The 18,986-nt window shown below is 63.4% G+C and overlaps 2 protein-coding genes across 4 annotated transcripts in view; one reads left to right on the plus strand and one right to left on the minus strand.

Moving 5' to 3' along the window:
• Positions 1-13,039, plus strand: FASTK (Fas activated serine/threonine kinase). The gene is made up of 10 exons (XM_071734447.1): positions 1-218; positions 1,024-1,639; positions 5,008-5,478; positions 6,238-6,386; positions 6,741-6,957; positions 7,110-7,269; positions 8,310-8,401; positions 8,657-9,320; positions 9,439-9,553; positions 12,176-13,039. The coding sequence occupies exons 2-10, from the start codon at positions 1,069-1,071 to the stop codon at positions 12,260-12,262; spliced, it is 2,526 nt and encodes an 841-aa protein (XP_071590548.1). The 5' UTR covers positions 1-218; positions 1,024-1,068; the 3' UTR covers positions 12,263-13,039.
• Positions 12,743-18,986, minus strand: part of SLC4A2 (solute carrier family 4 member 2) — a 19,162-nt gene continuing 12,918 nt past the window's right edge. For all 3 annotated transcript variants that reach the window (XM_071734445.1, XM_071734446.1, XM_071734444.1), the window contains 14 exons: positions 18,619-18,802; positions 18,426-18,540; positions 18,017-18,201; positions 17,193-17,406; positions 16,888-17,112; positions 16,379-16,527; positions 16,096-16,290; positions 15,705-15,935; positions 15,507-15,596; positions 14,982-15,148; positions 14,331-14,584; positions 14,057-14,226; positions 13,476-13,649; positions 12,743-13,367 (listed from right to left, as the gene is read on the minus strand). In XM_071734445.1, coding sequence (XP_071590546.1) covers positions 13,287-13,367; positions 13,476-13,649; positions 14,057-14,226; positions 14,331-14,584; positions 14,982-15,148; positions 15,507-15,596; positions 15,705-15,935; positions 16,096-16,290; positions 16,379-16,527; positions 16,888-17,112; positions 17,193-17,406; positions 18,017-18,201; positions 18,426-18,540; positions 18,619-18,802 — 2,434 coding nt within the window. In that variant the 3' untranslated portion in view covers positions 12,743-13,286. The remainder of the gene's footprint in view (positions 13,368-13,475; positions 13,650-14,056; positions 14,227-14,330; positions 14,585-14,981; positions 15,149-15,506; positions 15,597-15,704; positions 15,936-16,095; positions 16,291-16,378; positions 16,528-16,887; positions 17,113-17,192; positions 17,407-18,016; positions 18,202-18,425; positions 18,541-18,618; positions 18,803-18,986) is intronic.

Genomic DNA, 18,986 nt, shown 5'->3' on the forward strand with positions numbered 1-18,986 from the left:
TCGCGCTCCGCAGTGCGCATGCGCGGGCAGGTTCGCCCCGTCCGTCCTGCGGGGCGCTCTCTGATTGGAGAGCGATTGTCCCGCCCCGGAAGTGTGGTGCGCGGTGGGCGGGGCCCTCCTCCGCCCCGCCCGGGGGCTGTCGGGAAGATGGCGGACTCGGTGTCCGGGCGGTGCTGAGCGGCCGGGCCGGCGGCGGGTCCCAGCGCCGCCAGCGCCATGTAGGGCCGGGGCTCGGAGGGACGGGGGATCCCGGGGAGAGGGGCTGGGTGGGCCGGGGGGGGCGGCTCCGTGCGGCCCAGGCTGCTCCGGGCAGACCGGTACCGGGGAAGGGGATATGGGGGCATCCCGGGGGTCCTGGTACTGCGAGACGTGGAGATCAGGGCGGACCGGGGGTCCCGGGACCGGGGGATGGAGATCAGAAAGGCCCAGTAGTCCCGGTACCGAGGGGATGCAGGTTAGGAGGGCCCAATGGCACCAGTACCGCGAGATGCAGATCAGGGGGTTCCGGTAACGGGGAGATCGGAGACCGGGGCAGTCTGAGGGGCTCGGTACCGTGGGGAGGTGGAGATGGGAGCAGCTCGAGGGTCCCGGTACCGGGGAGGTGGAGATCAGGAGGGCCCGGTGGTCTCGGTACCGGGGAGGTGAAGAACGGGAGGGCCTGAGGGACCCGGTACCGTGGGGGGGGGGGGAGATCGGGGCAGCTCGGGGGTCTCGGTACTGGTGGGGTGGTACTGGGGGGTCCGGTGGTGTCCCGGTACTGAGCAGGTGGAGATCGGGAGGGCCCCGGGACCCTTTTACCAGGAGGGTGGGGATCGGAGCAGCCCCGGGGTCCCGGTACCGGCTCTGGGGTGTGTTGTAGCCGGGGTCTGCCTGAGAGGGGAGGGGGACACCAGGATGGGGTCCCGGGACGACGGGGTTCATGTGGGCCGGGGGCTCTGGACAGGGCGGGGGTCTCGGTACCGGGTGGGATCCCCGGGGCAGGGCGGGGTCTGCTCCAGCCCCTCACCCCCGTCTCCTCCCCAGGGTCTCCCGGTGCCGCGCAGCCCCCCGAGCCGGCCCGCCCTCGCCATGCTGCGGCTGCTGCCATGGTTCCGAGCTCTGACCCGGGCGGGCGTGCGGCCCGGCGTCCCGCGGGGCCTGGCTGCCGGTGACCGGCGCGGGGCCGGGATGTTTCCCGCCTGCTACTGCGCGGGCAAGGCCAAACCGCGGGCCCTGCTGCTCCCCCTGGACCCCTACGGCCATGGGCTGCTCCACGCCTTCCCCACGGAGCCCCACAGGACCCGCGGCCACGGCAAGAGGAAGAGCTGGAACTTCATCCACGAGAAGATGAGCTACGACACCTTCTTCACCATGAAGCGCCTGATCGAGCGCTCGCGCAGCGTGGGGGAGGTGCTGCGCTGGGTCACCCAGAACCCCGGCAAGGTGTCTGCCAGCCACTACCCCATCGCCCTCCACAAGCTGGGGCAGCTCCTGCAGCACCAGCACCAGCACCAGGCAGCCCTCCCTGGGGAGAGCCGCGGGGCCGGCCCGGTGCTGGAGCAGCCCGAGTTCCAGAGCCTCTGCCAGGCCATCATCAGCGGCTGCCCCAAGTTCGACAACTTCAGCGTCGTCAACTGCCTCTACGCTGCTGCTGCGCTGGGTGAGCCTCCCGGGGACACCGGGGGACACTGGGGGGACAGCAGGGACAGGCACGGGAACTTGGGCTGCCACGGGAGGAGGTGACAGAGCTGCTGTCTCAGGAGGTGCTGCAGAGCTGTGCCCGGGGAAGGATCAGCTCTGGGGCTTTGGGTGCTCCGGTGCCTGGCACGTTGGCCTGAAGGGCAGCCAGGTTCCCAGGGCCTGCTGGGGTTCACAGGACCATCAGAGGTGGAAGGGGCCTCTGGGGATCATCCAGTCCAACTCTCCCACCAAAGCAGAGCTCTGACTGGTGGCTGTCCCCCTGGACTCAGCACTGCTGAGGCCACACCTTAAGGACTGAGTCCGGTTTTAGACACACCAGTATGAGAGATATTGAGGTGCTGGAGTGAGTGCAGAGGAGGGAACAGAGCTGGTGAAGGGCCTGGGGAATAAATGTAGTGAATAACAGCTGGGGGAGCTGGGACTGTTCAGTCTGAGGAAGAGGATGCTGAGGGGAGACCTCATGGCTCTCTGTAAGTCCCTGAAAGGGTGTTGTGGAGAGGTTGGTGCTGCTCTCTGCTCACAGGTCATGAGCAATAGGACAAGAAGGAATGGATTCAGGCTGCAGCAGGGTAGGTTCAGACTGGGCATTAGGAAAAAAATTTCCCAGGAAGAGTGGTCAGACCCTGCAATAGGCTGCCCAGAGAGGTGGTGGAGTCACCAACCCTGGGTGTGTTTAAGGGTCATTTAGATATGGTGTTAGGGGATATGATTTAGGGGAAAATTTTGTAGAGTAGGGATGATGGTTGGACTCCATGACCCCAAGCTTCTTTTCCAACCTGAAAGAGTCTGTGATTCTAAAGCAGCAGCATCTGGAGCACATCACACAGGAACAAATCCAGGAGGGTTTTGAATATCTCCACAGAAGGAGACTCCACAGCCTCCGTGGGCAGCCTGTGCCAGTGCCTTGTCACCTTCATAGTCAAGAAGTTTTTTCTTCTTGGATTGGGATAAACCCACAGCTTAGTTGCAGTCCCTGCAAGCCAGCAGGCAGCATCAAGGTGTGAGACACAAGGCCACGTGTGAGCCTCATCAGGAGCTGAATATCCAACAGAGAAAGCCCTGGCAGGTGGGGCTCCTGTGCAGCCTCCCCCTTCCCCAGGGCCCCTGGCTCCTCCTGGGGATGGGTCAGGGAGGGTCCCTCCCTTCCTGCTCCTGCACCCTCCTCCCCTCTGCAGCTGCAGGCAGGAACTGCAGCCCCTGCCAGGGGGGTGAGGGGGTTCTGCTCCCCCTCTGTGAGGAGGTTCTGCTCCCCCTCTGCCAGGCAGCCCCAGGGTGTTTGCTGACACTGAGCTGGGCTCCCCCCAGCTGCCGGGGCGCTGACCCAGACTTTGTTCTCCGTCCCGGCTCACCACGCTCACCGCTCATTAACCAAACCCCTGCGCCTCTCCCGGGCTGCACAGGGAACAAAACAACTCCCAGGAGCAGCCCTGCACTGCCCACCTCTGCCTGCTGTCTGATGAAGGGTGAAGGACGGCAGCTTTACCCCATGCTGCCCCGCTGGCTTTCAGGCCCTACTGAAAATGGAAATCCTGTCAGCTGGCCCCGTGGAGGGGGGGTGAGCAGGACCCCCCACGGCCCCTGCCCCTCCTGACCCCATCCCTCCTGACACACCGGGCTGGCCTCTGCCTCTTGTCATAACCAGTCTCTCCTTCCCTGCTTGAATAACACGTCCAGAGCTGGAGGAAAGTGTTTAAAATAGGAGAAGGTTGGAAACGGGGAAGAATTAACTCCTGTCAGGCAGGATCAGGTTTTGTTGTGACGTGCTGGTGTCTCACTTGTTTTGCAACCAAAACTGAAGTACTTTGTGAGATCTTGTTACGGATCACAGGATTCCAGACTGGTTTGGTTTGGAGGGGCCTCAAAGCCCACCCAGTGCCCCCCCTGCCATGGTCAGGGACCCCTCCCCCAGCCCAGGGGGCTCCAAGCCCCATCCAACCTTCAACACTGCCAGGGATGGGGCAGCCACAGCTTCCTTGGGCAACCTGGGCACCCAGGGGCTCAGCACCCTCACCCCAAACAATTTCTCCCTCCTTCCCTGCCCAAGATCTCCTCTCCATCTCCCCTCTCCCAGCTCCAAACCCTTCCCCCTCGCAGGCTCCCAGCCCTCCAGGCCCTTGTCCCAAGTCCCTCCCCAGCTTTCCTGGAGCCCCTTCAGGCACTGGAAGGTGCTCTAAGGTCTCCCCATGGGATCCTTCTCTTCTCCAGCCTCAACACCCCCAACTCTCTCAGCCTGGCTCCAGAGCAGAGCTGCTCCAGCCCTCCCAGCAGCTCCAGGGCCTCCTCTGCACTGGCTCCAACAGCTCCGTGTCCTTCTGCTGCTGGGGACCCCAGAGCTGGACCCAGCTTTACCCCAGGGGGGGCTTTGAGTTAGGAAAATGAACCTCGCTCCTGCTGATGCTTTTGATGGGTGGGGGGGAATGACCCAGGAACAGCTCCAGGTGGCTTCTTCCATGGTGCAGATGCAATGATGTTCTGGTCAGGCTTTCCCAAATGGGTCATCTTTCCCTGTCACTTCTCTGGGTTGGTGACCAACACAGCAAGCCCCATCCTCCTCCAGCTGTCATCCCCTGCCTGTCCTTACGGGTGTCCCTGGTGGGGAGGCATGGGTGGCTTCTGTCCCTCCTGACTCCTGCCACCCCTGACTTCCTTCCACCTGGGAATGCTGGTGGATGAAAAGCTGGACATGAGCCACCAGTGTGCAATTGCAGCCCAGAAGGCCAACTGCATCCAGGGCTGCATGAAAAGCATTGTGGCCAGCAGATGGAGAGAGGAGATTCTGCCCCTCTGCTCTGCTCTTGGTGAGCCATCACCTGGAGCACTGTGTCCAGGTCTGGAACCACCAAGACAAGAAGGATGTGGACCTGCTGGAGCTTGTCCAGAGGAGAGCCATGAAAATGCTCAGAGGGCTGGAGCACCTCTGTTACGAAGACAGGGTGAGGGAATTGGGGTAGTTCAGCCTGGAGGAGAGAAGGCTCTGCTGGGACCTAGTAGTTGCCCTCAGTGCCTGAAGGGGCTACAGGAAAGCTGGGGAGGGACTCTGGACAAGGGCCTGTAGTGAGAGGACACAGGCTGATGGTTTTAAACTGGAAGAGGGGAGATTTAGCTTGGAGATTGGGAGGAAGTTCTTTAGTGTGAGGGTGCTGAGCCCCTGGGTGCCGAGGTTGCCCAAGGAAGCTGTGGCTGCCCCATCCCTGGCAGTGTTGAAGGTTGGATGGGGCTTGGAGCCCCCTGGGCTGGGGGAGGGGTCCCTGACCATGCAGAGGGTTGGAACTGTGATCTTTAAGGTCCCTTCCAGCTGTAACCATCCTGTGCCTCTCCCCCCTGCAGGGCTGCCCGGGGAGTCCCCCCTGGTGCGGGTGCTGGAGGAGGAGTCCCGCAGCCGCCTGGGACGCTTCAACCAGAAGGACCTCTCCATGGTCTTCAGCAGTGTGATGAGGCTGCACCCCTCCAGCCCACACCCCCTGGTCGAGTCCTGCCTCAGCAGCCTGGAGAGGCACCTGGAGAAGGAGCGGCACCCCCAGACCCTCTTCCTCCTCCTCTCCTATTACCGTCTGCGGGCGCAGGCGCTGCAGGGCCACGCAGCCTCCGACCAGCAGCTCATCAACAACCGCAAGATCCTGCGCCTGGTCCGGCACACCCTGGGGCAGGTCAGCGCCATGCGGGAGCACGAGCTGGCCCTCTTGGATGAGATGCTGGCCCTCTGCGCCCAGGAGGCCAACAACAAAGCCCTGGAGGCCATCTTCAGCTCTCAGCTCTTCTACGAGAACCGACAAGAGAGATTCATCCGCAGCATGGCAGGTGAGGGCGGGGGCTGCTGGGCTCCAGCCTGGTGCTTGGTGGCCTCAGAGCCTCCTTCCCTGGCCTCAGGGGACATCTGGGCTTGCCAGGGCACCACGGGGCTCCAGGGCTGGCAGTAGTGGAACCTGGAGCTGGAGATGGTCATGTTATGGCCATCTTGTCACAGGGTTCTCAGCATGGCTCTTCCAGGGGCTGAGCCCACCTCACCTCAGGGCTGGGAGCAGGCTGGTGTTAATAGTTTGGGTGGGAAGGGACCTTTCAAGGCCATCCAGTCCAACCTGCTGCAGTGGGCAGGGACATCTTCAACCAGACCAGGCTGCCCAGAGCCCCATCCAATCTAACCTGGAGTGTTTCCAGGAATGGGGCATCTCCCACCTCTCTGGGCCAGTGTCTCACCACCCTCACCATGGTAAACATCTTCCTTATCTCTAGCCTGAGCCTCCTGCCGTTGAGCTTAAAACCATTAAAACCAGTTCAAACTATCACCCCTTGTCCTGCCACTCCAGGCCCTGCTGAGAAGCCTGTCCACATCTCTCTTACAGCCCCTTTGAAGTATGAAGGGAACATTGTTGGGGGGGTTCTGCAGCAAGGCCCCCCTCTGTGGATGCTCCAGCTCTGCTCTTCCAGGAACCACCCCTGGTCATGACTTAATGGTTTTTGGAAGCCCCCTGGGTTTTGGGGGAGATGTTTCTGCTGCTCTGGCTTTGTGGTGGGTCAGGGGCAGCCCCTGATGTCCCTGCTGTGCTCTGCTCCCTGCAGAGTGGCTTCCCAGGAAGGCAGAGAACCTCACCCCCTACACCATGGCCCTCATCGCCAAGTACGTGGCCCGGCACCGGCTGCGCGAGCCCCGGTTGCTCGACACCATCGCCAACTTCCTCCTGAAGCGTGGGGAGCAGCTCGACAGCAAGGTGAGGGGGTGTCCCCGGGCTGGGGGCACACCTGGGGCCGGGCAGACCCCCGCCCTGCTCTGCCATCGCAGAATCACAGAATGTCTTTGGTTGGAAGAAACTTTCAAGATGATCCAGTCCAACCTTTGCCCAGCACTGAGGTCAGCACAGAGCTGTCCCCCCAAGGACCGGATCCACACGCTGGTTAAATCTGGTTAAATACCCCCGGGGATGGTGACTCCACCACTGCCCTGGGCAGACTGTTCCAGTACTATTGCCAATCTCCTCCCAGGGGATGTGCCTGGTCCTGAGGGGCTGTGGGTGCCTGGTTTTGCCCTGCACTGTCCTCCTGACCCCCTCTCTCCCTGCCTGCAGGTGATCCAGAAGCTGGTGTTCCCCTTCAGCCGCATGAATTACCGCCCCTCCAACCACGGGGAGCTCTTCCCCAAGCTGGAGGCCATCCTGGAGCAGAAAGCTGCCAGCTCGCCCCTGGCCACCGTCAACATCCTCATGTCCATGTTCCAGCTCAGCCACTTCCCCCAGACCGTGCTGCACCAAGTCTTCTCCCCAGCCTTCATCACCAACGTGATGAGTATGTCGGGCCTTTCCCAGGGCACAGCCAGAGCTGGGGTGGGTTTTGGGAGCGCTGGGCAGGACAGACCTTTCCCACAGGAGCGCAGGACCCCGCTTTGCTGAGTGAGGAGGGTCCCGGGGGAGGGTCTAGCTGGTGTCTCCTCCCGACAGGCAGCCCCTACGCCCTGATTGTCCGCCGGTACCTCTCGCTGCTGGACGCCGCGGTGGAGCTGGAGTTCCGGGAGTACAGCGGCCCCCGCCTGGACCCCCGCTACCGGGTCCTCATGTTTGAGCATGCCCTGACAGCTGATGAGGCCAACAGGAAGTACAGGTCAGTGGGGAGCTGGGCCGGGGCCTGGGGGGACACACGGGGTGTGCGGGCACCTCCTGTCTGTCCCTGTCTGGTGGGCTGCACAGCCTGGGCTGGGACATGGGGTGGGTGACCTGGTGCTGGCAGCAAGGACAATACTGGGGGGTGAGATCTGGAGCCTGTAGAGGAGCAACAGCATCACAGAAAGGTTTAGGATGCAAAAGAGTCTTGAGATCAAGTCCAGCCATAAATCTAACTCTGCCAAGACCACCACCAAACCATGGGATCCCAGACTGGTTTGGGTTGGAGGGACCTCAAAGCTCCCCCAGTGCCCCCCCTGCCATGGTCAGGGACCCCTCCCCCAGCCCAGGGGGCTCCAAGCCCCATCCAACCTTCAACACTGCCAGGGATGGGGCACCCACAGCTTCCTTGGGCAACCTGGGCACCCAGGGGCTCAGCACCCTCACCCCAAACAATTTCTCCCTCCCTCCCTGCCCAAGATCTCCTCTCCATCTCCCCTCTCCCACCTGCAAACCCTTCCCCCTCGCAGGCTCCCATCCCTCCAGGCCCTTGTCCCAAGTCCCTCCCCAGCTTTCCTGGAGCCCCTTCAGGCACTGGAAGGTGCTCTAAGGTCTCCCCATGGGATCCTTCTCTTCTCCAGCCTCAACACCCCCAACTCTCTCAGCCTGGCTCCAGAGCAGAGCTGCTCCAGCCCTCCCAGCAGCTCCAGGGCCTCCTCTGCACTGGCTCCAACAGCTCCGTGTCCTTCTGCTGCTGGGGACCCCAGAGCTGGACCCAGCTTTACCCCAGGGGGGTCTCCCCAGAGGGGAGCAGAGGGGGACAATCCCCTCCCTGGCCCCGCTGTCATTGCTGCTGGGGAATGACCCAACATGCAGTGGCAGCCAGGTCTCAAAATGCCACATCCAGATGGCTTAGGGACTAAACCCATGTTCCACAGTCTTGGGGCCTCCCTGTCCCTAGGCAGAGGAACCTCCAAGCTGGCAGCACTGGGGGGTGGCCGGGCCCCCCTGCTGCATCCTCTGACTCTTCTTTCTCCTCAGTTACAAGGGGCTGGTGGCTGAGGCCCTGAGGCAGCTGGTGGGAGAGGAGTGCTACCGGCAGGACGAGGTGCTGCCCCCAGGATACTGCACAGGTACCCGGGCTGGGGGGGCCGGGGGCAGCAGAAGCCCTGAGGCTGCCTGGGGGCTCAGAGGTGGGAGGTTACTGGGGGCAGAAGGAGAGCTGGCTGCTTTGTCACCCCCTTTCTGGTGACACTGCCATCCCCTTTGGGATGGGTGCTTTGGGATGGAGCTTCCTGAGCCACAGGAGGGCTCAGTGGGGGGAATTGGGTGGTGGGGTGGGACATGGACTGGGGGTCCCCATGCTGATCCTCGTTCTCTCTCTGCAGACTTCTTGCTGTGGATCAACCGCTCGGGCACGGTGCTGCCCCTGTCCCGTGTCCCCACGGCCTCCAAGGCCCCCCCTGCCCTCCCCACGGCCTCCCCCACCGCCATCTCCTTGCGCTCCAGCGTCCTGGCCCTCACCTCGGACTTGCAGGACTTTGCCCCCTTTGCTCCGGAGACCCCGAGCAGCCCCCCGGGCTCCCGGGAGAGCAGCCTGGCGGGGCGGTTCCTGCCCACGCTCTGCCCTGCCCCGGGGGGGCCCTGCTTCCAGCCCCCCTCGGACTATTACTGCAGCCTGGGCAAAGAGTCCTCCCTGGAGAGCCAGGGCAGCTCCACGCTGAGCAGCCCCTCCGAGTGCCTCTCGGCCCAGCCGGCCCCCACCCCCGACTGCTCCCCCCGGGGCTCCTCTGCCACTGCCACCCTTTTCCAGTTCCCCATCAGCAAGATCCTGGAGGAAGAGGAAGAGGAGGAGGAGGAGGAGGAGGAGGGGGAGGAAGCTCCAGCAGGCTGTCCTGGGTGCGATCGCAGCCACTTCACGGGGGAGCAGCCCCAGGAGGGAGGGGAGGAGCGGAGCCCCCCACCCAGCCAGGACCCTTGCCCCCCGTCCTCCCCGCCCCGGCCCAGCCCCAAGCGAGGTGAGGGGCTGCAGGGCCCCGAGCAGATCCAGAGGTACTGACCAGAACCCCCCTGTGTCCACCCCCCCCCGAGCTGGCACTGCCACCAGCTTCCCCCCCCCGTGGGGATGCATGGGGTAACGCTGCCCCCTCCCTGGCTCTGTCCCCTGCAGGGTGGTGCTGTCAGTCAATGACAAGTGGCATTACTGCCAGAACTCCGACATCCTGGTGGGCTCCAGAGCCATGAGGGACCGGCACCTGCGGCTGCTGGGCTACTGTCTGGTTCAGGTGAGTGGGGGGCTGCCCCTCTCCGTGGCCCTGGGATAGGTCAGGCATAGGGGCAGAGCCACCCATCCCCCTGTGGACATCCTGGTGGCAGCAGGGACGCATCCCCTTGGCTCCATTTTGCCCACCTTCACCTCACCTCACCCCAGGACTTCTGGGGTCTAGACCAGCCCTGGTGCTCTGGTGGAGAGCAGGGGTGAGGGGACAGCCCCTGGGTGGGGGGCAGAGCTCAGCCCAGTTCCCAGTGCTGCCATCCCGGGGGTGGGGGTGAGGGAGCTGAACCCCTCATTGTCACTGGGGGCTGTGGGGCAGCTCCAGAGGGTCTTGGGGGGAGAGCTGCAAGCCCAGAAGCACCTTAGGCTTCACCACCACCATCCCAGTTGTCCTCAGATTTCTTTGGGAGCTTCAGGAGGTGCTGTTTTGAGGTATCCAGAACCCATGAGACAGCTTGTGGAATGGGGACCACAGATAGTCCTGGAACTCTGCACCAGGGCACAGGTCTGGGCAGCTTTGGATCCTCTCTTCCATGAGCCTTTCATTCCTCTTCAAGCCTGTTGTTTGTACTACAGCGGGTGCCAGGAAGCTCCAGGCAGTGCTGCCTCTTTGTTCTCAACCCCTGCCGTGGTGCTGCTGGCTCCAGTGCCACCAAGGAGCAGCTCTGCAGTTTCCCTTCCTCTGCCCTCCTGGTTCCAGAGGTCCTTTCTCTTCACCCACCCCTTTGAGAAGAACCCTGGGCAGTCCAGAGCCTTCCTGAGCTGCAGCTCCTCCACTGCTTGGGTGTTCATGCTCTTCTCGTCTGGGATTTATTTCCTCTCTCCTGGCACCTTCAGGGGATCACTGAGGTTGGCAGCAGCCTCTGGAGGTGGTCAGCCCAACCCGGGCAGGTTGCTCAGTGCAAGGTCCAGTCCAGTTTCAAACGCCTTGGGTCAGGTTGCTTCCTGGGTGACCTGCTCCAGGCTTTGGGGTTTTTTTACCTCCATGGGGTGGGGCTTTTCCAGAAGGTTGAGAAGTATTTCCTGTCCTTGAGGCCCGTGCCTGCTGCCTGGTCCTGTGGCTGTGCACTGAGTCACAGAGTCTCAGGTGGGAAGGGACCTTAAGGCCCATCTGCTCCAACCCTTCTCATATTATTGTTGATCTGAGATGTCTCAGCACCCATGGAGCTGAGACTTCCAACTTTCCCAAGTGGGGGAATCCCCCCCTTCCCCTGGGAGACCATTCCAAGGTCCTCAGGGGGAAAAATTTCCCTCTTGTGTTCCAATGGAATCTCCCGAGGAGCACCTTGTGCCCATTGCCCCTTGTCCTGTCCATGGGACTCCTTGGACACAGGGAGTCTCCAGCTGCTTTGGAGCCCCCTCTAAGTACTGAACATGGGCAGAAGGTCTCCCCTGAGCCTTCTCCTCTCAGGGCTGAACAGACCCAGTGTCTTCAGCCAGTTTCTTGTATTTCTCCTGCCATTGACACTCAGATCATTAGCAACTGCTTGCTCTGGTGAGGGCTTCACAGCCCCCCCGGATGTCTGCATGATGAGATGACGGCAGAGTTACACAGAATGAGTCATTTTCGTTGTAAAAGACCTTCAAAGGTCATCAAGTTCAACCATTAACCCGACTCTGCTGATGGCCTGGTCCATTCTTCCCAGCTCTGCCAGCCCCTCCTCAGGGTTCCTCCCCATGGCTCTGCTCTGATGTGTCCTGGACCTTCCTGTGTCCCACCAGCCTCGGGCTGGCTCCCTGCCCTGCTGCTGTCCCTCACCCAGCCTGGGCTGCTGCCAGTGTCCACCTTGCCCACCCAGACCCCCTCTCCCTTTTCAACAAAGCCCCTTCCCCTCGGGTGGTCCCTGCTGGCTCTCCAGCTTTGCTGGGTCAGTTCCTCAGCCTGTTCCTGTCCCCCGAAGGGCACTGTGACCGCCGGGTGTCCGGTGGCAGCCACAGCCTGGCAGGGCTGCCCGCTCACTAATGAGGACACTAATCAGCCCTGGCCCCGCTCCCGGGGCGTGTGGCCGCTGCCTGGGTTGGTTTGGGGCCGCGTGGGCTGAGCTGGGCCCGGGCTGCCCGCCGGGCCTGGCACACTGCCGGGCTGCCAGCATGGAGGGGACGTTTGAGCCAAGAGAGGGGAGATGGAGAGGACATCTGAGGGAGAAATTCCTGTGAGGGTGGTGAGCCCCCTGCCCAGGCTGCCCCAGGAGCTGTGGCAGTGCTGAGGGCTGGGGGTGGCTCCTCATCCCTCCTGGGGGTCGGTGACTAGGGACCAAATTCAGGGGGTGCTTGAGCTGCTCCAGATTCATGGGGCCCATCCCAGCTGTGGTGGCACCCAGGGGCTCATATCCCCCCCCCCAGCAGACCTGGCTGTACCTTTCTGGGGCCAAGCTGGAGTGAGATGAGCTCCCTCTGCCCAGGGGGTGGTGGGACATGGAGCAGGGGCCTTTCTGCTCCTCCACAGCCCTCGTCCACCTTGGAAGGGACAGCACTGTTCTGCTGCCCCTTGGAAGGGGCCTTGAGTCCTAGTTCTCCGCCCCTGGCTGTCACTGTCCCAGAGTGATAGGGTGGTGGTGGTGGAGGTGAGATGATGGCAGTGGTGGGGGTGGTGGGGGGGCTGCTCTGACAGTGTCTCCCCGTCCCCTTCCAGCTGCCCTACACGGAGCTGGAGAAGGTGAGTGGCATCGATGAGGCCAAGCACTACCTGCGGCAGAAGCTGAGGGAGCTGCGCTTCTGAGGGACAGACACCCCGGGCAGGGGGGGTCACAGCGGGATGGGAGCAGCCCCTGTCCCCTGGGTGGGCGATGGAGCTGCCTCTGTCCCGGGGGGGGGTGTGGGGGGCCGTGGGCTCCTTGGCACGGGGCCGGGTAGTGTGAGATATTTATTGCCATTAGCGGGGGGTGTGACGTGATGGGGATGTAGGTAGGGGAGTGGTTGGGTGCTGGGGGGTGGGGGGGGAGGTCCCTCGCTGTCCCCCCCACATTGTCCCCGCCACCCCAGCCCTGTCTGCACAGGTCGCTGCGGGGGGGCCTGGCCCCTCGGTGGCATTGGGGGTCCCTGTGCCCCTCCCAACACCACTGCTGGGGGGGAGGGCTGGGCTTGCCCCCTCCCTTCTGGGGGGGGGTCATGTGGGCATGGGGGGGGCTGCGGCTGTTTGCACAGGAGGAGGGGGGGAGGGGGTGCTGGGGAGCAGGGTTTAAATTTACAATAAAACTGGTGAAAAGTTGCAAAGTCTGTTCTGTTTATTAGTACAAGGCAGCGGCTAGACCACAGAGCCCCCCGTGCCCCCCACCCCAGCAGCCAGGGAGGCAGACAGGCAGGCACAGGCACCCCAAGGGTGCAGGGGATGTTGCTGCTCATGGGGTGCATGGAGCTCACTCCCCCCCCAGCACCAGCCACCGGGACCCCTCAGCACCAGCCACGGGGACCCCCCAGCCTGGTGTGCCAGGGCTGAAGGTGTTTATTGCTTTTGAAGTGATTACGTTAAATAAAACACGGTGAGATTTAGTTAACACCTGATTGTCCAGGGGGTGTCCTGGGGGTGTCTGGGGCAGGGCCAGCTCCGCTGGGGTTGACCAGGGGGGGCTCTGCCCCATGGCATGGGGGGGGACCGAAGGCACAGCCCGGCCCTGTACCGTGCAAAGGGGCGCGGAGGTCCCCGGGGAGGGGGCCGGGCTGCGGCCGGCGGCTCTTTGGCAGGTGTTCCCCCCCCCCCAAAAGGCAGGAGGGTTGTGGGGAGGGGGGCAGCCAGGGGTCCATGCTCACACCGGCATCGGCATCTCGTTGTACTCATCCACCCCTTCCCGCTCGTCCAGGATGGGCTCGGCCTCAGCCGCGTCCAACTGCGGGGAGACAGCGGCTGGGGGGGCAGCGGGGGCTCCCCCTGACACCCCCCCACGAGGCCATGGCGGCCCTGGGGAACCCCCCGGGACCCCCAGCCCGGTACTTACACACTTCATCTCTCGGTCGGTGAAGAGGCGGCTGAGCAGGCACATGCGGAGAGGGACGGTGAGGATGAGGATGAAGGGGAAGGCCAGGGAGGCCACGGTGGACATGACGGCCCAGAGCACGGCCAGGCAGCCCAGCTGCAGCCCGGTGAAGAGGTGCATCCGCAGGGTCCGCACCTGGCATGGCACAGAGTCAGGGGGGGCAGAGACCCCACACAGACCCCCATCCTGGGCACTGCCAGACCCCCACATCCACCCCCAACCCTGGGCTACCCCCTCCCACCCACCTGGGCACACCTGGACCCCCCAATCCCACCCCCATATTCTGGGCACAGCCTTCTTGGACCCCTCCCTCCCCCCCCATTTCCACACCAGGCACAGATGGATCCTAATATTTCCCTCCCACCCCCACGTGTGCCCCCCCCTCCCCAGGACCTGTCCCCCCCAGCCCTCCCAGGGTCTGCCTACCCTGGTGCAGCATTCCTGACCCCCCAGCCCCTGAACGAGTGCCCCCCACCCAAGGGTGCCCCAGGCTACCTGCTGCCCCAGCCGATGGTCCCACCCCCCAGAGCCCCCTCCCAAACCTTTTTGACATAGGAGACGTCAGGGTGGTGCTTGGGGGGCATCAGCAGCAGCTGCAGGCGCTCGTAGAACTGGATGCCATTGAGGGAGGTGACCCCCATGTAGAGGAAGATCCCGAAGAGCACGGCCAGTGGGATCTGCCGCAGCAGGTCCCCGATGACGATGGAAAGCCCTGCCCAGAGTGGGGTCACACACGGGGCCTGGTGAGGGGGAGACCCCCTCCCCACAGCCACCATCTCCCCGGGGACACCAAGGAGGGGTCAGGGCCGGACCTACCGACCAGCAAGGCCACCAGCAGCCCGGTGACCCGCTGCTCCTTCACTTCCTGGACCTTGGGCTTGTCCCCGGGGGCCACGGCCTTGCTCATGACAGTCAGGGCGTTGGCGTGGGTGACAGAGCGGACGGTAGCGGCCGCCAACCAGGGCAGCCCGAAGAGTGCGAAGAAGCCACCCATGGCCACGATCAGCAGCAGGTCCAGGTGGAACCCCGAGCCCTTCCGCAGCATCCGCTCCTTCTTGCTGATGATCAGCCTGGGCACAAGGACAGCCTGTCAGCACGGCACGGAATGACATGGCATGGCATGGCACAGCATGGCACGGCATGGCATGGCATGGCACGGCATGGTACAGCATGGCACTGCACAGCATAGCACGGTACCGCATGGCTCAGTACAGCATGGTACAGCCCAGTACAGCTCAGCACAGCTCAGCTTGGCACATCTCAGCATCACATGGCATGGCACAGCTTGGCACAGCACGGCACAGCTCAGCACAGCTCAGCTTGGCACATCTCAGCATCACATGGCAAGGCACAGATTGGCACAGCACAGCACAGCACGGCACAGCACAGCACGGCACAGCACAGCATGGCACGGTACAGCATGGTACAGCTCAGCCCCCCTGCCCCTGTTGGTCCCCCTGGCCTCACGTGGTGATCTGTGTCTCCATGAAGATGAGGATGAAGACGAGGATGGCGGGCAGGCCGCTGGCCACCATCATCCAGACGGGGAAGGGGCTCTGCTCACCCAGGGGGTTGATCACCCATCCCCGCTTCTCCGGGGCCGTCACTGAGAACCCGCTGGGCACACTCAGCTTCTGTGGGGGGAGGACACGAGCTCTGCCCCCCTGCACAGCTCCCCCGGGGCTGGGGGGTGACATGGGGGGAGCACCGGAGGCACCAGGACCCGCTGGGGTCCCAGCAATGTGGGGAGAGGAACGGTGGGGTGGGGACACGGTGGGGACACAGCACAACCCATGGTGGGGACATGGCATGTCCTGTGATGACACGTGGCATGTGCCATAGTGGGGCCACGCTGGAGCCACTGCCACACAGCTGAGGGTGTGAGATCCCACTCTGGGGATGTGGGGTTCCGCTTGGGGCGGTGTGGGATCCCACTCAGGGGGTGTGGGGTTCTGCCCAGGGGGCGTGGAGTCCTGCTTGGGGGGTGCTGACCTGCGTGTAGGTGTCCTGGATGCCATAGTCCACCAGCACCATCACCAGGATGGCAATGGGCACCCCAAAGTCCCCGATCAGCCGACGGATCTGGGGAGGGGGAGCAGCATCAGGGCAGCCCCTCGGCTGCGCTCCCCCAGCCCAGCCCTGCCCCCCAAGCTGGGCTCACCCCCGGGCCGTCCCTCCTGCCCCACGCACCCGTCCCGGGAAGAAGCGGCTGTTCTTGAACTTGCGCAGGAAGAAGGCGATGAAGAAGGTGCCGGCCATCAGCACCAGCGAGAGCAGCGCCGTGTTGGGCTGCCCTGTCACCTTGCTGCTGCCACGGCTGCCCGTCCCGTTGGCTCTGCTGGTGCTGTTGGCCATGCTGGCCTCCACCTCAGCTGAGCCATTGGCCCGCAGGCAGCCGTGCAGGGGATGCTCCTGGAAGATCTGTGGCAGCACCGGGCTCAGGACAACCCTGCCCAGTCCCCAGACTGTCCATCCATCCATCCATCCATCCATCCATCCATCCATCCATGCAGCTCTCCCTCTCTCCCTCTCTCCATCCATCCCTCCACCCCTCCACCCACCCAGCTCCCACTTGACTCACCTTGGCCAGCTTGGAGAAGGTCTCATAGATGAAGATGAGGGAGATGAGGAAGGCAAAGATCTCCTGAGTGAAGCGGGAGACAAAGCGCACCAGGAAGCTGCCCTCGAAGGCCACCATGACCAGCACAATGAGGATGAGCCAGAAGCCGATCCAGACGCGCCCCACCAGGTACTCCAGCTCGTTGGAAGTGCAGAACTGCACGGGTGGACACAGACAGACAGACATCAACAGGAGGGATGGCCACAGGGGTGTCTGCCCTGCAGCACCCCGTCCTGATGCTCACGGTGAAGAAGGCCTCCTCGAAGACAAGGAGGGGTCCCGAGAAGCCGATGACGAGGAGGGGTTGGGCGCCCAGCAGGCAGAAGAGGATGCCCTGCAGCGAGGTGGAGATGATCAGCTCCGACACCCCGATCAGGTCCTGCGTCTTCTCCCCTGCGGGCAGGACAGGCTCAGGCACAGCCGGGGGACGGGGACACCGTGTGTGTGTCCATGGTGACACAGCCCTGGGCAGATCCTCCCCACTCCCTCCAGCAGCACCCACACCTGCAGCCCCGCCCTGCCATGCAGGACCCCAGCCCCCCCGTGCCATGCCCTGCTGCAGCCCGCCCATCATGTCTCCCCAGACCCCCATGCTGTGCCCCTCAGCCCTCCCATGCTATGCTCCCCAGACCCCTGTGATGTGCCCCATCCCCGGCCCCTCTGTACCATACCATGCCCCTAGCCCCCCCACATGCCGTGCCATGCCCCGTGCCGTGCCCCCCAGCCCCCTTCGTGCCGTGCCCTCCCCCTCACCCAGCAGCCCCCCGAAGGTGATGGCGGGCGAGAGGGCAGCGAAGTAGATGAAGATGACGGCGGCGATGCACTGGGGGTTGAGGGCGTCCCTGAAGTCGCTCAGGTACTGCGGGTACCGCCGCCGCGCGTCCCGCACCAACCCCCCGAAGGGCCGCCCCGTGCGCCGCAGGGGATCATCGTCCTCCTCCTCCTCCTCCCCTTCCACCACCTTCAGCTTCAGCAGCGCTGCGGGGGGCACAGGCACAAGGAGCGTCAGACCGCCCGCGCTGGGCAGAGGAACCCCCCCGCCCCCTCCGTGCTGTCACCTTTCTCCTCGGGGGACTTTGGCTCCAGCAGCAGCCGCCGCTCCTGCTCCTCGCGCTTCTTCAGCATCTCCCGCTGGAAGTGGGCGACGCTGCGCAGCAGCTCCTCGCCCTGCACCTCGGAGGGCGGCAGGACCACGCTGCAGTCCAGGAACTCGTTGATGGCTGTCAGGAGGTCCTGCCGGTCATCTGCCAGGTAGGCAGCTTCATGGAATTGCTGGGGGGTGAGGGGGGGGGATCTTGGTCAGCAACACGGACAAGGGCATGGAGGGCAACCTCAGGAGGTTTGGCATTGACGCCGAGATGTGTGGTGGGGTTGGACTGTCTTGAGGGAAGGGATGCCATCCTGAGGGACCTCAACAGGCTTGAGAAATCATACAACTATAGAATAGAAAGGGTTGGAAGAGACCTTAAAGACCACTCAGTTCATAGAATCTTTCTGGTTGGAAAAGACTCCTGGGATCATCAAGTCCAACCATCATCCCTATCCCATGTCCAGTGATGGGACAATGGGAAATGTTTTTAAACTGAAGGAGAAGAGTCTTAGACTGGATCTTAGGAAGAAGTTTTCATCAGGAGGGTGGTGAGACTCTGGAACAGATTGCCCAGAGAAGCTGTGGCTGCCCCCTTCCTGGAGGTGTTCAAGGCCAGGTTGGAGGAGGCTTGGAGCAACCTGGGCTGGATGAGAGGTGTCCCTGGGCATGGCAGGAGCTTGGAGCAGATGAGCTCTCAGCTCCCTGACAGCCTCAGTCATTCTGGGATTCTATGATGAAGAGCACCTGCCTGGGGACACCACGGGGACACCAAGCAGGCAGGATGCTCCTCACCTTGTCGGACATGAGGGTGGAGATGGAGCGCCCAATCTCATGGTAATCCATGTGGGTGCTGCTGGGCCCCAGCAGGACGAAGAGGAACCGCACGGGGACGGGGACCTCCAGCACCGAGTCCAGCTCCACTGCTTCCTGCAGCCGCACAAAGGCCATGGTGGGCTGGTCCAGGAATGCCACACAGCCTGGGGGACACAGGGGGGGCACCAGGGGGTGCCAGGGGTCACTGCGGGGCATGGGGGTCACCACGGTGTGTGGGGTCAGTGCGGGACATGGAGGTCACCATAGGGAGCTGGGATTCACCATGGGGTGTCAGAAGTCCTTGTGGGGTGTGGGTGTCCCCGTGGGGCATCAGGGGTGTCCCCAGAAGCCCAGCACACACACACCCCCAACCCCCACCCCTCCGTACCCACAAGCACCACAGTGGCCTCGGCGTTCTCCGGGATCTTCTCCAGCAGCTTCAGCTCATGCTTGGACTTGGAGCGAATGATGCCGGCGGGGGGCGGGGGGGTCAGGGCGTCCCTCTGCAGGGAACAAGAGTTGGGTCAGGGCCCCCCGAGGAGGAGGTGGGAGGGAGGCTGGGGTCTGGGGAGGGGTCTCACCTCGCGCTCCACCTCCACCCGTGCCTCCAGCTCGGCGGTGTGGCCGGCGATGAGGGGCTCGGTGACAGCCAGCTCAGAGCCCTCAGCCACATGGTTGGTACCGTGGTGGGGGGCCAGGAGGGAGCCCAGGCTGCCAGCTGAGATGTTCCGGGGGAAGGAGAAGTCCTTCTCGTCACTGGGGTGGCTGTGGGACAAAGCTGGGGTGTTGGTGGTGGCACCGAGGGATAGCAGCCACCAGCCTGGCATGGCCACAGGATCATGGAATGGTTTGGGTTGGAGGGACCTTAAGATCATCTCATTCCATCCCCTGCCATGGTCAGGGACCCCTCCCCCAGCCCAGGGGGCTCCAAGCCCCATCCAACCTTCAA

The sequence above is a fragment of the Heliangelus exortis genome, chromosome 2 (assembly GCF_036169615.1).
Source record: "Heliangelus exortis chromosome 2, bHelExo1.hap1, whole genome shotgun sequence".
In the NCBI taxonomy this organism is placed as follows: domain Eukaryota; kingdom Metazoa; phylum Chordata; class Aves; order Apodiformes; family Trochilidae; genus Heliangelus; species Heliangelus exortis.